At 28.1% G+C, this 18,262-nt stretch overlaps 1 protein-coding gene across 4 annotated transcripts in view; it reads right to left on the reverse strand.

Annotated features, from left to right (window-relative positions):
* Window positions 1–18,262, reverse strand: part of LOC105848666 (uncharacterized) — a 93,651-nt gene that overhangs the window by 47,618 nt on the left and 27,771 nt on the right. Inside the window, exon 2 of one of the 4 annotated variants that reach the window (XM_065791452.1) lies at window positions 13,670–13,965. In XM_065791452.1, coding sequence (XP_065647524.1) covers window positions 13,670–13,933 — 264 coding nt within the window. In that variant the 5' untranslated portion in view covers window positions 13,934–13,965. Of the gene's footprint in view, window positions 1–2,945; window positions 3,059–13,669; window positions 13,991–18,262 lie in introns of those variants that run through there. The other 3 variants (XM_065791453.1, XM_065791454.1, XM_065791455.1) reach the window with 3 other exon arrangements.

Genomic DNA, 18,262 nt, shown 5'->3' on the forward strand with positions numbered 1-18,262 from the left:
TATATATATATATATATATATATATATATATATATATATATATACACACACACAAATGTATTAAATAAACTATTAGGCCCTGTGTTCGTATATACAAACCTACAGACCCCTTATGCTTGTTCCCAAAACATGCCAGAGGGGGCAACCAATTTCATTGCCCCCTCATTTATAAGGGATTAATGAAATTCTGCCAAAAAATATAAGCAATAGTTTGGCTATGAACACTGGAATGTTAGTTACCTATATTTAAAAAACTGCTATTTATTTAAACTTGAAAATCAAAGTAAGTAAGGTTAAATAAAAAGATAAATGTATATTTGAAATATTTATTTGAAATTATTATTTAACAAAAAAAAATTTGACAATCTAATTAAATTATCAAGTTTATCTCTTTATCTTTTTCTGTATCACGCCAAGGCCATCATTAAATTTACTTTTTGAAATTGTACTGGATTTTTGTTTTGGTGATCTGAATGCAGATCAAACTTTGTCTACTGTTAGTTATATATTCTGTTTTTTTAGTTTCATTGGAATATCTGTGATTATTATGTCCCATTTGATTTACAAAAATCAAAGTTTCAGCATATTTTTAAAAATTTTTGAAGCATGACTGAGTATGCCAATAGTTTGGTGATAGTGACAGACAGTCTTAAACTTGTTGCTTATCATGGCAAAGATCAGGTAAGAAAAATCGTTAACCAAGACAAACAAAGATAGTGCTTTTTTACTAATATTTGTAGACATTTAATAAATTTCCTTGATATCAACTTTTACTTTGTTTTCAGGCTTATTGTAGTCAAAGCTAGACATATCAAATGACAGAACTGCTGATGCAATTTTTGCCTTCTCCTCTAATGTTAACTCATCATCTAGCAAAGCTAGAAATATCATGGTTGAATCCAAATACCAACAATGCTTATACTGAGACTCTAATACAGCATCAACAGCTATAGGGTTTGTACATACATTCTTGTACAGATGCATTTGATGTATAACTGTAAGATCACGAAACGGAGCTTTAATGACATCCTCAGATTGTAGATACCATTTTGCATAAAAACAATCAATAAATTCTGATATAAGCTTAATTTGAGTTTTCAGCTTATCATTTTCTTGAACAAATGGAAGTTGATTGCATAGAAGTAAAAGCTTTAGATAATAAATTGCTTTTCCTAAAAATCTTGCATGATGAATAGCACCAGTTTTTCTTACTTTATATGTAAAAGGAGATAAATAAGTGATTAATTCTGCAAGCTCACTTCTATCATCTGGTTTACCACCATAATACATGGTTTAACAACATAAGCTAGGCAAAATGTCAATTACTTACTAGCTGTCTTTTAAAAGAGAGCTTTTAACCTTATTTCAATCAAATCGTAACAGTTGAACTGGATTATAATTAATTAATTAGGGTCTTCAAAATTTTTTTAACTTTTTGAAAAAAAGAATGATCAGGTCCATTAGTTTTGTCATTGGTCACTAATTTCCAAAAATGAAGAATTCTTAATTCAGTCACATGATGTCAACAGGCTTTTTTGGTCACATGATGTCAACAGTCACATGATGTCAACAGGCTTATTTGGAGAAGATACTTATCTAGTTCTTTAGATATTCTGGAAACTGATTCTTTATTTGTCCCATCATTGGATGACGTTTTATCAAAGCATATTCCATTAGTTTTTGACGTAAGTTGATACTCCTTACTTAAATTCATTACACCTAAGAACTGACCTCCCACCAATGGATGATGCTAGTGGAGGTACTCCAAGTAGGTAAGTCTCTCCATTAATGTTAATTAAAACAGCCATTTTATCCCTCTTTATTACTTTTCCTGTTTTTAGCTCAAACAAGGTCTTGCCATCAAAATGAATTATACATGGATATGGAGATGCATCAATGGCTATCTTATCTTTTTTAATATTATCTTTTGTAATGATGGACATTTTTTAATTTTTTTTACAAGCAGTTGACTGGCTGCTTTTAACTTTTTTAAGAATTGCATTTGTTACCTTCTGTAAAACATTTGGCGATATATCACAGGCTGTAGCAGTAAGTGAAACATTACCAGCATAAATATCTTTTGGAATTTTTGCAGTTACAGTATCTGGGTTTTCAGAGACTTCTATGTGATACCAATCACTTGGATCAAAATCAGATTTGATTGAAGAGTCCTCGCTTAGAATTATGTCCATAAGTTCACTGTTGGGTATATCATCTATCAAACTCTTGGCTGTGAACAATTTTTCTTCCTGAAACTTTCTTTTTGAAAATTTTTTTTTGCCAAATTTACAGAAAAATTGTAGTTATAGTTTTTAATTTTAGAATCGGTAAAAAAAAAAAAAATTAACTGGTTAAACCAGAGATTAATTATCTAAGTAAAAGCATTGACTACCTTTTTTTTATTATTCTCTAATAACCAATAAACTTTCTTTCACCTTCTTGATCTTCCAGAAATTTTAAATCTTTAATCTTGTCTTTTAGAGATCTTTTTTTTATCTTTACTGATCATGTTATTGAGGTTAGAAGCTCAAAAAACCAAAAAAAGTTTTTTAATTTCGATCTTAAACTCATTTTGTTTAGTCAAATCACCTATAGTTCATCTTTTTGAATTTTTTTTCTAGTTGGAATAGAACTTTTGCATGTTAAAAACTTTTTTAACTAAACTTAAATCAGTTAACACATTAAAGCCAACTTTAATCCAGAGCCTCTTTATTTTAGACAAAATACATTCACAACAACTATCTGAACATCTTTAAAATTTTTTTTTAAGGGCACAAGCAATAATATTCAATGGCGTAAGTATAAATTATCAATTATATATTAAATATTGAAGAACATCCAAGCCTATTGGAAGCTGTACATCTAAACATCTAAAGATTTAGACATTTTTAAATAAATATTTTAGTTAAAGTAAATAATTCTAGTATTAATAAAAATGTTTCTACCTAATATAGCTGGTTTTGCTTCTTTTACAATAAAAAGTTCCTTTTTCTTCAATCTAAGTTGTGCTTCAGTCATTTTAATTATGTTTATTGTATGTACTAATCTAAAACTATTAGAAAATCAAAATGATAAACATCATACGTTGCACCAAAATATAAATATATAACAATAGGAATAACTGAAAAATTTCAAAAAAATACCAATTTTCATGATTTTCAATATTACCAAACAAAGATTTGTGAGGGTAACAAAAAAACCATATATTTTTAAACTAAAATATGTCTATATATATAGTAAAAAAAAATTACCCCTCCCTCAAGATGTCCAAAAATTACCAGTTTTAGGTCATTTCCCCCCTAAATTATTGGTTTGAGGGGCGTCAAAAGTGATCCAATTGGGCTCAAACTTTTTGAGGCTCATTTTTTATATATTTGCCCCAAATTTAGGGGTATGGTTTTTTAGATTTAAAAAGTTACTTTTTTTGACTACCCCTATTATATATATATATATATATATATATATATATATATATATATATATATATATATATATATATATATATATATATATAGTTCTATAGTTTGTTGGCTTTAGGAAGAGCGGAAGGAAAAAAGTGATTCTTACGCCAACACATACGTCACTTTTAATTACTTTTGACTTTCGTCCAACATTTCCGTGTTGGACGAAAGTAAAAACCATTAATTTAATTACAAATCAATCGTTTTTTAAAAAAACCACAAAAACGCAAATTTAATTGACCAGAATGTTTTTAAAAACATTCTGAATGTTTTTATAACATTTTGAATGTTTTTAACAATATAAACAATGTTTTTATTTTTATTTTTTTTAATAAAATGTTTTTATTTTTATTTTTTTTAATAAAATGTTTTTATTTTTTTACTGTAAATCATGCGCGGAGTGTTGCTACATCGACTATCTTATAGCCTGACTCGCAAGGGAGTGCTGCTACATCGACTGACAAATAGCCTGACTCGCAAGGGAGTGCTGCTACATCGACTGACAAATAGCCTGACTCGCAAGGGAGTGCTGCTACATCGACTGACAAATAGCCTGACCCGCAAGGGAGTGCTGCTACATCGATTGAGGGTTTGGTTGGGGCAGGCAGTCTATCATTATTAAAAAAAAAAAATTCCGGTCTTGCATTTTAATTTTTACTTTTTGTCAACAAAATATCGAAAAAACTTTCTGACAACATCTAAGGGTTCTATATATATATATATATATATATATATATATATATATATATATGAGTCAGGCTATAAGATAGTCGATGTAGCAACACTCCGCGCACGATTTACAGTAAAAAAAATTAAAAATATTTTATTAAAAAAATTAAAAATAAAAACATTTTATTAAAAAAAATAAAAATAAAAACATTGTTTATATTGTTAAAAACATTCAGAATGTTTTTAAAAACATTCTGGTCAATTAAATTTTCGTTTTTGTGGTTTTTTAAAAAAATGATTAATTTGTAATTAAATGAATGGTTTTGACTTTCGTCCAATTCCGAGATTTGTATATACATATATATATATATATATATATATATATATTATATATGTATATATTATATATATATATATATATTATATATGTATATATTATATATATATATATATATATATATATATATATATATATATATATATATATATATATATATATATATATATATATATATATATATATATTAGGGCTGTTCATGTGAACACAGGAAAAAAAATTTTTTCTCGGATTTGAATGCATAGTTGTTTATTTTGTGCCATTTGACATAGTATTTGACTGTGGAAAAAATCTTTCCAATCAGATAATGTTTAGGGGGTGCTCAATGACCATAAAGTTTTACGAAAAACGTCAAAAACGTGTAAAAAGTTCCAAAGTTCCAAAAATTTCTAGAACCTGGTTAGTTAGATTTTTTCCACTGAAATATTGTCTGATTGCGTGCTATATAGATTAATTAAAGTGCAGCAGATTAACTGTCATCAGGGCACCAGACTAAAAAATGTCTGCTAGTGTTTAAAACAACTGTGTTTATATCATTTTGTTAAAATTTGTATTCATAATTTTAATACTATTATTTAACTCAATTTAGAATTTGTTCAAACAGAATAAAAAGGTTTACAAGTATAAATATTATTTTTATTTGGAATTTCAGTTTGACAACAAATGTATTAATATTTTGATAGTACCTAACCTTAGTAACCTATTACAGAAAACTAGCATGGTAGTCTGGTAGTGTATTGTTTGTTATTAAGTGCAGATAATAATAATTTCTAATTTGAAAATATTTATTTAATTTCTTTAGTAATAATTATTATAATATATTGCTGCAGCTGCATAAACCAACAACTGAATGATAAGTTTGTATAATATGGTATTGAGTTTTGATTTTCTCATAATATTTCAGTTATCATTGAAATGGCAGCATCATCTCGTGTTGCTATCTCTACATGACTTCAAACCAAAATCTTTTTAATTGGACAACCAGAGCCAAATCTTCCAGATAAAGTTCTTCCCGTAACATCTGATGTTTTAAAAACATTTTTTTATCATCTTAATTCAACCAAAAAGTCAGTGCCTGAAAGTCTTAAAACAACTGTTGATGAACTGATTATTATTTGGAATAAAGCCCGTATTCCGACAGCATTTCATCCGAATGTAGTCTCAAAGTTGAAAACTTTAGTCCAGGAATTTAAATTAATAAAAAAAAATAAATCCAGATTGTCAGATTCTCAGAAATCGAGAGAGAAATCATTTACAGACACCATTGGCCTACTTTTTGACATTGCCCACAAGGATGCTGAAACCATAATCAGAATTGAAGAAGATAAAGAATTTTTATTGGATCAGAGATGTCAGAGAAAAATGGTGATGTTTGGAGAGGACAAAGAACTTTCAAAATTAGAAGAAAGAAATGAAGCAAGGAAACAAGCTGAGAGAGAACGAAAGCTAAAAGAAGAGCAAAGACAATCTGGTGCGAGTGCAATAGTTCCTGTTATTGAACCTTTACATGACGAAAGTTATAGTGATGACAACGATAACGATGCTGTTGATAATGACAAAATGGTTGATAGAGATTTTGAGATAGAAATCCCTGTTTATTACAGACAACAAGTCAGTAAAGCAAGTTCTTCAGGGTCAGCTGAATCAAGTTTAGCAAGTACTCCAAAACGACAATGTATCTTAGATACAATTCTTGACTCGCCTGATGTTTCATCAACATTAGACAGAATTAATCTATCTGACACAAAATTTACTATACTAGCAGCAGCAATTGCAAGGGCTGGTGGACAGAACCTCGATGATGGATCATTGTCACGTTCTACAGTCCATAGAAAACGAACCTATCATCGATCAAATATTGAAGCCACTGTTCGAACTGAATTCTGCGATTTGGACAAACCACCATTAATCGTCCACTGGGATGGCAAACTGATGATAGATCATACAAATTCTGCAGCCCATAAAGCAAATGTTGACCGGCTATCTGTAGGTGTGACAGGTCACAATGTTGACAAAATACTTGGAATAGCAAAACTATCAGCTGGAACTGGAGAAGCCCAAGCAAAAGCAGTTATTCATCTGCTTAATTTCTGGGACATAATTGGTGATGTTATTGGAATGAGTTTTGATACTACAGCCTCTAACACTGGCTCCAAAAATGGTGCATGTGTAGTTCTAGAGAAACATATAGGTAGAAATTTGTTATATTTCGCTTGCAGACACCATGTTCATGAGATCATAGTAGCAGGAGTGTTTAGATCACTATTTGGACCATCATCTGGTCCCAACATACCTCTTTTCCAGAGATTTCAGCAATATTGGCCCAAAGTTAATCAAGGAAATTTTAAACCTTTGGATGACATTCAAATGAAAATACCCCTGGTGCAAGAACTACAAAATGAAGTGATTGCATTCCTCAAAGAAAACCTGCATGTTAAAATGCCAAGGGATGACTACAAAGAAATCATGGATCTCTGTCTGTTAATACTTGGAAAACTGCCTGATCAAGAAGAGAAAAATTATCATTTCAAGATCCCTGGTGCTTATCACATGGCTCGCTGGATGGCCAAGGTTATTTATTGTTTTAAGATTTATTTATTTCGTGAAGAGTTCAAGTTGACCACAAAAGAGGAAAAAAATCTCTGTGAATTTTGCTTATTTGCTAGTCTGGTTTATGTAAAATCTTGGATATCATGCACAAATGCCAGCGATGCTCCAGTTAATGACTTGTTTCAGCAACTTAAGCAGTTTGCAGTTGTGAATAAAACGATTTCCGAAGCAGCAGTCAAGAACTTTCAAAACCATTTGTGGTACCTTTCACCAGAATTGGTCCCACTAGCTTTGTTTTCAAACAAACTTCAAACAGAAGAGAAGCGAAAAATGATTTCCAACATGAAATTTCACGGTGAGAACTGGTCTGAAAGGTTGATCAAATTAAAGAACATTGAAAGTCTAGAGAAGAAATCTCTGGACATGCTGGTGACATCAGTTTCAGCAAGTGCGTTGCGGTCAATGAAGGTTGATATTGATTTTCTGTTCAACAACGATCCAGCTACCTGGAATGATTCCCCAGAATACCAAGAAGGAAAAAATTTAGTATATTCATTGAAAGTAGTAAATGATGCTGCCGAACGATCTGTGGCTTTAATGTCGATGTTTAATGAATCGATTACAAGGAATGAATCTGAAATGCAGAGGTTAATTCAGGTGGTTGAGGATCACAGAAAGCGAGTGCCAGATGCCAGAAAGTGTACTCTGAAGAGTTATAGTCCTCGCTAGCATTAACATTGCACGAACTATAACATTACGATAATTAAATGTTAATTGCTCATATGTTTTTTTGTTTATAATTCGTATTTTAATCAATGACAAAGAGTCAAAAATCCTAGTGTTTTATTTTGGAAAAATTCTGATATAACAAAAACCGCAGAACTTTAGTCGTATTGCAGTATTTTATTTCATTAATTTCTCTGCTAATAAACCAGTCTAAAGTGGATGTGGATTGTAATTTGTATTCAGAATTTAATATTTAGAGATAATTAAAACTGATCAAATCTGAAAAATCTAATTAACCGGGTTTTAGAAATTTGTGGAACTTTGTTACTTTTTCCATGTTTTTCACATTTTTCGTAAAACTTTATGGTCATTGAGCACCCCCTAAACATTATCTGATTGGAAAGATTTTTTGCACAGTTAATTACTATGTCAAATGGCACAAAATAAACAACTATGCAATCAAATCTGAAAAAAAAAATTTTTTTGGACAGCCCTAATATATATATATATATATATATATATATATATATATATATATATATATATATATATATATATATATATATATATATATATATATATATATATATATATAAAATTAGTAAAAAACACTTATCTAACTTTTTCTTCTACTTGAAGTTTCACCATTGCTGGATCATCAAGAAGAGTTACTGAATCTCAAAAAAAATTCAATTTATAGAAAATATATTTTACATATATTTTACAGGAAGTTATAAATTATTATAAAAAAATTTTAATTACTATATTTTTTTGGTTAACGGGAAGTTACAGAAAGTAATTATTAAATAAATTTCTTTGGAATGGGAATAGTTTAATTTGGTCATTTGTTTTTATAATTTTTTAAGAGGTATTTATTTTCGTGCCTACATTTAGAAATTAATTCAGATTTTTTATTTAATAAATTTTCCTGATTTAAATGAGTAATCATTTCAAATTTATCTTGCAAACATAGTATACATTTTTTGGAAATGTTATTATAGGCAGGGGCAGATTTTAGAATAGACCATTGTAAATTAAAATTTTTCTTTTTTTCTTTTAAATCCCAAATATATTTTGACAGCATAGTCTCTTTTGAATATTTTTTGTGTTTAAACAATTGTTTGTTGTTGGCATAACGCTTTTTCCATTCCCCTCGGTTAAGCCAATATATCAGGGTTATTATGTGAGGAAACAATGCACTTGTAAATTACATTTATCAAAAAGCATTTTCCATTTCGAGGGCAATCTATTTTTTGTTTACAATTACAATAATCAGTGTTTTTTTCTTTTATATGTTCGTTTTTATAAATTAACGTGTAGTTGTGGCCTTTTATAATTCTTTCTAAATTTTTTGTACAACTATAACTTACTTTAATGGTATTTCAGTTAAAAATCTTATGTAATTTATTAGAGGGAGGAAGATGTTTGTCTACTAATTTTAGAAAAATTTTACCTATATTTGTTGAAACATTTTTGTTGTACTAGTTGGGGGTTGAACCAAATTATGTTTCTATTTCTATTACGCTTTTTTGCAATTTTCTTTTCAAATTTTAGCTCGAAATTTTGAAAGCCACTTTTTTTAAGGGCATCTTCATAAACGCGTTTAGAGGAGTTAAAAATATTTTTATTAGAAGAGTTTTGGTTTAGCCTATTGTTAATTGAAATAGGAATTTGTTTTAGAATTTGAGGGGGATGGTTCGAATTCACATTAATATACAATAATTCGTCATCAGGCTTTTTGTAGGGCTTATAGGAACTTTCTGAGAGGTTAAATGTGACATCAAGAAAATTCACTATTTTTAAATTTATGATTAATATTAGTTTGGAAGCCAATGTTTTTAAAAACTTTATTAATATCCTTTCTAATTTTATCGAGTTGTGCCCCTGATTTTTTATGTATTATTATTAAACCGTCGTCGCGATAAAGACCTAATTTGGATTATTTTAGCTAGGGTATTTAAAATATATAAACCTACAAATTCGCAAATTTCTGCTCCGTCGTAACTTCCCATAGTTACATCAAAGAATTTGTGCGTGGTTTTTTCTTCCACGTTTCCTTATTAAAATAGAGTAAAGTTTTTCTGCAGTATATATATATATATATATATATATATATATATATATATATATATATATATATATATATATATATATATATATATATATATATATAAATTAGTAAAAAATCACTTAACTAAAATTTTTCTCATTTTACAGTGTTTCATCAATAAAGACTCATCAGAAATGCAATAAATATATATATATATATATATATATATATATATATATATATATATATATATATATATATATATATATATATATATATATATATATATATATTAGGTCAGTAAATTATATTTTGACCAATTTAAAGAAAACTTTGTGGGACACAATATCTGATTTTTCTGATTTTTACATCTTATTATGTGCATTATGTAGATAGGTTAAATTTGAAATTTCAGACTTTCAAGTAGTTTTGTACGTACACCGTTCCTTATTATATTAGTAGCTACAGTAAAGGTCTTTTAAAGTACAGAGTATATTGGTGCTAACAGTAGTATCAAGGAATTTTAATAGTACATTAGTGGCCCGTTCTTTATTCATATATTTTTCAGAATTACAGTCTATAAGTAAAGCATAATAGCATATAATAAAAAAGTAAGAGTGTAAAAAATATTGATGAATCAAATTCTATTTGTATTGAAGTTATTAAATTTTTGTTTCAACTAAATATTTACTTTCTTGAAACTAAATATTACTATAATTAGAATCCAAAGACAAATAGACGATTACTACTCAAAGGTGTTTCAGCGACTAGCCCACAGACTTTTTTCGAAAAAAAAAGAATAACTCAATTTAACAATTTTTTTGCTCTAAAATAAAAACTGAAATTTTTTTACTAAAAAACTGCTTCATATCTTTTTTGATAACATCATTTAAAGCCTAATTTGGAATATTTTGGAAATTCATAGGGGTTTCTGTTAGGTAGAAGGTAAGTCATTTTTTTTGTTAAATAACAAAAATTTGGTAACGCAAGTTAAGAAAAACAAAAGAAAAATAAGTTTAAAAAATTTAAAAAGAATTTTAAAAAATTAATTAAAACAAGCGTAAGAAAATATTTTTATATACTTTATTCAGTAAGTTTTTAGAAAGACAGACTAGAAATACAAAAAATACAAATTATTTATTTAAAAACTTGTATTGTATTAGAGAAAAATTATGATACCAACTATAGAAAAATCTGAAAATTGCTAAAATATCCCAAAATGAAACTAACTGTAGCATTATTCTATTCATCCACAAGTCTTTACATATAAGTTTTCTGATTAGCTAGTAATGTCTGCAATAAATGGGAAAAATATAGGCAGCTTGTTGCAGTTTAGAACTTAAATATATCTAAAAGCAACATGTCCACTTGCCTAAAAAGTCTAATTTTCAGCCATTTTGAGGTGCTTGTAAATTTTTCTAACACTTTGTTTTGATCTAAGATTACAGCATATAAGACCATTAGACCCAACTATCTGAAAATGCAAACATTATAAACTTGTCAAATCCACACCAAAAATGCCAGCATTTTTAAATAAGACTATTTTTCAATCATCAACAGTTGAATGTGTTACTAGAAACCAGTGCCCCACTAATCTGCCAACTGACCTATGTGAAGGGTGCAACTAATTATAAGTAGTTTCTTAATAAAAAAAAGATATGGTCAGTTAAACCTCCTTGATTGGGTCTTTATAATGAATAGGGACACAAATAAAGGGGGAGTAACTTTTTAAAGAGTTTCAATATTGTTTTAATGTAATAATTTAAACATAATTTACACAATTAAGAATTATTTTATCTTAAAGTCAAAAATGATTCATATTTTTCAAAATAATGCTGAACAGTTTTTAAAAGATTTTTATAATATTTAAGGGGTATTAAATAATTGTGTAATAAAAATAAATAGAGATTCTTGAAGAAAAAAAGTTAAAACAAGTTACAAACAGCTTTTATTATTTTTTGATTTTATTATTTTTTATTATTAATTGATAATTAATAACAATTAATACATGATGATTTTTTTAATCTTTTTTTTTAACAAGATAGAAGTAAAACTATCTAGTGTTTTTGAGCTCAATCTTATGTATCTTGCAATAATGTCACTCACGCGATACCTGGTATTATTGAATATTTGAAATAGCCAGCTATTTGTAAACAGCTGACACAAACAGAATTACATATAAGAACTGTTATCCTACCAGGAAAAATTCACCAAAAAAATGCACAATCAAATATTTAATGAAAATTGATGTCAATTTCAGTGATTTTCCAGTAAGCAAGTATCTTCAAGCTGAAAAATGTCATATTTACTGCTCATTGATGTTACATGAAATTTTAAACAGCATGATTGAGATGAGAAATAATAAATCTTTCAATTTTTTTTTATAGCTGATGTTTATACATACTTTTTTTAGCAACTCAAAATGTCTTTTGGTGTCAAAATCTTCAAAGGGCTATTTCTATTTGGCTTTGATCACCTATAATAAAATGGAATTTAAAGAAACAATGCTTTCAATTAAAAATTAATTTAGATATTTAAATTATATTTAGAAATTTAGATATTATATATCTAAATATCTAAATTAATTTAGAGACCTTCATTTAAACCATAATGGTCTCTGAATAGTTACTACCCTTTATTTGTGTCCCTATCCACTATAGAGACCAGATCATAGGGGGGGGGGGGCAACCAACCATATCTTTCTTTTTGTAAAGATATGACTTAATTAGTTGCACCCCTTATAATGGACCAGTAGGCAAGTTAGAGGGGCACTGGTTTCTAATAACGCATTTAACTATTGAGAATTGAAAATTAGAGTTACTTAAAATTGCTGGCATTTTTTGTGCGCATTTGACAAGTTTATGTTTGCATTTTTAGATAGTTGGGTCTAATGGACTTATATGCTGTTATTCTTAGATCAAAATTAAGTGTTGAAAAATTTACACGCATCTCAAAATGGCAGAAAATTGGACTTTTCAGGCATATGGACATTATATTTTAGGATATATTTGAGTTCTAAACTGCAACAAGCTGCCTATACTTTTTTTGATTTTATAACATATATACCAGCTGTCATTGGTGCATTCTTTTCATTTACTGTATTTACCTCCCCAAGACAGAGGGGATCTTGAATATATGTTTTTTATTTGGGTCTTTGGCAACCATATTTGCCAAGTAGCATGCCCAAATTAACAATAGTTTGTATAAAACCAAAACTTTTTTGATTCAGCAGCTCTAATTTTATAAAGTGGATCATAGTTATTTTATGAAGCCAACTTGATTTGTTTTTCCTCAAATTTTTAAATCATATGAAATTTAAATTCAACTTTCAATTTGACTATAAATATTTGAAGATAAAATATTGAGCCATTGATACAAATATGTATAAACTTTGGTGGTTCCTAATTTAAGTTACAACGTTATAACCAACAGACAAGCATTGTAAAACCATGGCTACTAACTTTATTAATTATTAGAAAACATAAACAAATGAACTTTGTTAATGTTTTCTAATAACTGCAATCTGCGCCAAATGCTATGCACTTTATATCTATTTCAACACTAGCCTAATTGTTATTCAAATATCTTTAATTAAAATAAAATTTTAAAAAGTTGTAACTCAAAATAATTAGAAATTTACCATTCAATCTACTGTAGCCTAAAAGACAACATAGAGCATAATTTAAAAAAAAAGCTATTATTAACAATTTTAAAAATAACAATATAAAAAATACATTAACTTTTAACGCATGTACTTAAATTACATGAAATTATTATTAAAAAGATCTCTGCAAAAACAGAATTTATTTAAAAATACATTTTATACGTACTAAAGTCACAATCTTATATCTTAAAAATTGTTTTGGGTAAACTAACCTGACAAAAAAGTTTTTCCCCATTAAATACCTCCACTGCTTCTAACACACAAGTGGTGTGAAGGCAAACAGTTGTAGAAAAATTCCATATATTATTATTTTCTTTTATGAGTGTCCAACTATCAACTAGAAAATATATGATACCGCGCAATATTTCACTATTATGTATCTCATATGATATCTCTTTGCATAATTCAGCACAATTCAAAGGCAATTGATAAAGAAGATTCTTTACACTGTATGAAAGCCTGTTAAAAGATTCCATATTTTGGTAAGATTAACAATATCTTTAATTCCCTAAAATAGAATGCTTGTACAAACACTTTAACCAAACTTTATCAAAATTTACATATTTATTCTATTTATTTTAATTTATATAAAAATCCCCACCACATCCCTGGTAGTACCGCACTCAATATGTTTCTCCACGCAGCGGTCTTGTTTGTCAAGGTTCATATTTCGGAGTTATAGAGTTAAGAGAGGGTTATACCACAAATGAGTAGCCTCCTCTTCTGCAGTCGCCTTCTCAGCCTTGAGGAGGTGATTTAACAAAAAAAAATATATATATTTTTTTATCTATTTATACTTATTCTTTGTATTTTTATTACATCTAACTAATATATAATGCTAAAAATTGTTTAAATTTTTATTTATAATAATATTTAAAATGAGAACAATTAGTGAGAAATATATCTGGAATTATTAAGTAAAATACTGAATAATGCTAAATATTTTTACATTTTTGTAATAATCTTAAATCAACTTGTAATACCATAATACAAATAGGTTTCTAAAAAACTGCATTTATAAAAAACCGCGGTTTTGGTTTTAATTAAAAAAAACACCTGCGGTTAACCATGGTTTTCGTTTTTTTATGTTAGTTAATAAAACTTATGTAAGTTTATCTTGCATTATTTATTTAAAAAAGTTATTTAAACAAAGTGTTCTAACATCATGTTTACATTTCGAAATAAAACTTATAATGACTTATTTTTATTGTGAAATTTTTTTAAAGAAAACTAAAGATTTTAACAATTTAGCAGATAATTGTGATCTGATTTTTGTGTAGAAACTAGAGCAGCTTGAAAAAAAGCGTTCAACATTTGTTGAGGTGGGCTTTATAGAGAGTATTGCATTGATAAATTTTTCAAGACTTTCTGGTCTTTTGCCTGTTTTCGGTACAACAAAAACTCTTGCTTAAGCCACTTGAATTGATCGCTATCTTTATTGAGAATTTTATTTAATTCATCCATTAGGATGAACTAAATACACTTCTCAATCCATCCATTAGGATGAATTAAATACACTTCTCAATAAAGATAACATCACACACTTGCCTAAACCTACCGATCAATTCAAGTGGCTTAAGCAAGAGTTTTTGTTGTACCGAAAACAGGCAAAAGACCAGAAAATCTTGAAAAAATTTTCAATGCAATACTCTCTAGCAAGCCCACCTCAACAAATATTGAATGCGTTTTTTCAAGCTGCTCTAGTTTCTGCACAAAAATCAGATCACGATTATCTGATAAATTTGTTAAAATCTTTAGTTTTCTTTAAAAAAATTTTGAAACAGGTGAACTATCCGATGTTGCACATAGTGCTTCAGCTGGTAGTGGTTCCTCATCTTTCATTGGTGCGCTTTTTTAAATCTGAATGCAATAAAGTTGCAATTTCTGTATTTATAGCAAATAGTTTTGAAAGCATGCATTCAAGAACAGTATCTGCTGTCGATAACATTGTATCTTCTCTGCTAAGGAATTCCACTGCTAGTTTTGCTGGCTCTAAAGCTGCACGTAATGAAGGAAATGACTTAAAACCTAGCTTGTTGATTAGATCAAGAGCATTTAATTCAGTAAATGTCTGGAATAAGCATTTTTTAATTAGTAACAAAGACGCAGTCATTGAAAAAAGTGAATTCCAATGATGATGAACATTGAGATGCAGTTCGATTTTTTTACCTAATTCCTCAGTAATTTTCTTCTGAAAAATTTGATTACGAACTGATGATATTTTTATTAATTTCACTACTTTATGAGCATTCATCAAAATTTCAGGGTAGTCAACATTAATCTCATTGTTTATTGATTCAAAACTAAAATTATCATTTTAAACTCCATGTTTATCTTCTTCTGAATCACTGTCCGTTTCCTTGGGAATTGGTTTGCCTGTGTCTTTATTTTTCTTGTATAACGTGTCGCATACATCAAGATGAATTGCATGATTAAAGCAAAACTGATCAACAATGTCCGTTAACTGCATGAGCTTCTTGTTTATTGCTGCACCATCTTGAGAAGAACCTACTATATCTCGTTAAGCTGAACTTATGTCCCATTTTAATTTTTCAATAGTTTTTTGTTTCATCACTTCCTTTTTATCAAAAAAATCATGATGGATTCATCACAGTTGTTGGACTTTTAGGAAGATGATTTCCTCTTTGCTAAATCGATGAGAGAATAAATTTGTTGTTTGTTATCGTATTAATCAAAACACCGTCTGTAGCTAGATCAGCTACAATTTCTTTAAGGTTCTTTTTTTGTAAATAACTATCCATGGTTTTTTTGTTTTTTACTGGTGGTGATTTTGAGCTGCTGCTTAATTCCCAGTCAAAGTGCTATTGATAGTGATTTTATGACGCAAAATATGATTCCACAAAGTAGTTGTGGATCCACCAGAACATGTTACAAAAGAACTGTATCCATTACAGATGCCTTTAACATCTCTTGAATTTGGAATTTTACGCCGGGCAGCAAATTTCCATACTGTTGACATGATTTACCTGGAGAATATATTTTTCAAAATATATTTTTATTATAAGAATTATAAAGAATTAGAAACATTGATAATTATTTTTATTACATACACTGCAGGCCAAAAGTTTCTGGATACTTGATATTTTTATATAAAAAGCTAAAATCTATCCTGTATCATTAAATTAATTAATAATATTAATTTATAATATTTAAACTTACTAATTTTAAGCGTTTATGTAAGTTTGAGGTCAGTAATTGGGTATTACTGACCTCAAACTTCAAACATAAATAAGTTTGTTTTTTTATTTAAAAATATTTCGACAACTTCCAAGTTCATAGGATTTTTAGGGTATTCATTAAAAAAGAAAATTATAATAGTGTTTAAAAAAATATATTTTCATTTTGAAAAAATGTCAGCTATTGCCATAGTTACAAATTCAAAGTGGCGAAAGTCATAAATTCTTGAAATTCGGAAAGCTAATTGAGTTGGTACACTGTTTTTCAATGAAACTTTCTAAGATTATTTATTTACATTAGATGCATGGAATAAACCAAAAAAAAGTGAAAAATTATTTTGGGGAGGATGTCTGTTTTTAAAAAATTAACAATATTTTTCTATATTTTCAACATAAAATTGAACTTTAGACAAGTTAATCACAGATAATGTAAAATATTTAAATCAAACTTTTGGTTTATTGCATGAAACAATCTATTATGTGTGTTGTGTGAAAATATCAGCTCAAAAACTATAATAGAACCAAAGTTACCGCATTTCTAAATTTTATTAAATTTGGAAAAAATGCAATCTGAGAAAATAAGCAAAACGTAAAACATTTTGTAAAAAGAGTTATAGTAAGATATTATTTTTTAAACCTTTTCAATTCTAAGCATAATAAAATAATTTAAAAGGTGTTTTGATAATGGAAATTTATACAACATCTACATTATCTATAATTTTATATAAAAAGACTATATTGCATGAAGAACATTTTTTATAAAAAAAAAACGATATATAACTAAAAATAAGAAAACAGCATATCCAGAATAAAAAAACTGAATAAAATAAAAACATCTTTAAAATTAACTTTAAAATAATCCTGCTTTATAGGTTTTTCCTTTATTTTGCTTTTTTTTAATCATCTTTTTGTTTTTTTTGTCCTCCAATTTGACGATGGAGAACATTTTTAACTTCATTATGTTTTATTGAATTTTTAATCCTTTTAGTATTGGTTTTATCACACCCAAGATTGGTATAAAATCCTGGAACTATGTTTAGTCTTTCATACAAATTAATAACAGCTTTAGCTCCAATGTTAAAGTTAGATACAGCATCATAGATGCCCAAAGAAAGTTATTGTAAACCAACAAATGTTGATTTGGGCAAACGTTCCCAAACCATATTATTAAATGACTCATTTTGATTTTGTGTTTTTCCATGTGAGCACTTGTCAAGAAGTGAATCACATGTCAACTCATTTATAACTTTTCTAATATTTATAACTTTTTTAACTCGCAATGCATTATTTGTTGGCAAGCCTGGACCATGCCTAAACTTGTCAACTTCATTACTCGCCACAGCTCTTTGATGCCCACACCAACTTTTTTTTCCAGTCAGACAATTTACATGAAGATTGTTAATTTTATTTGATGCCACATGGCAAAAACCACTTGTAACCCCTTTTTTCATGGCTTGTTTATCACCAACATGCATTTACAACTTTTATACCATTGAATATGTTTTCCACTGCAATAAAACTTTTAGAATCCCTATATCCATATAACTCTGTATACCTCATTTGTGACTTAGTGGATCTTGAAAAAATTCATCATCCATAGTTCATCAT

The sequence above is a fragment of the Hydra vulgaris genome, chromosome 02 (genome assembly GCF_038396675.1).
Source record: "Hydra vulgaris chromosome 02, alternate assembly HydraT2T_AEP".
In the NCBI taxonomy this organism is placed as follows: Eukaryota; Metazoa; Cnidaria; class Hydrozoa; order Anthoathecata; family Hydridae; genus Hydra; species Hydra vulgaris.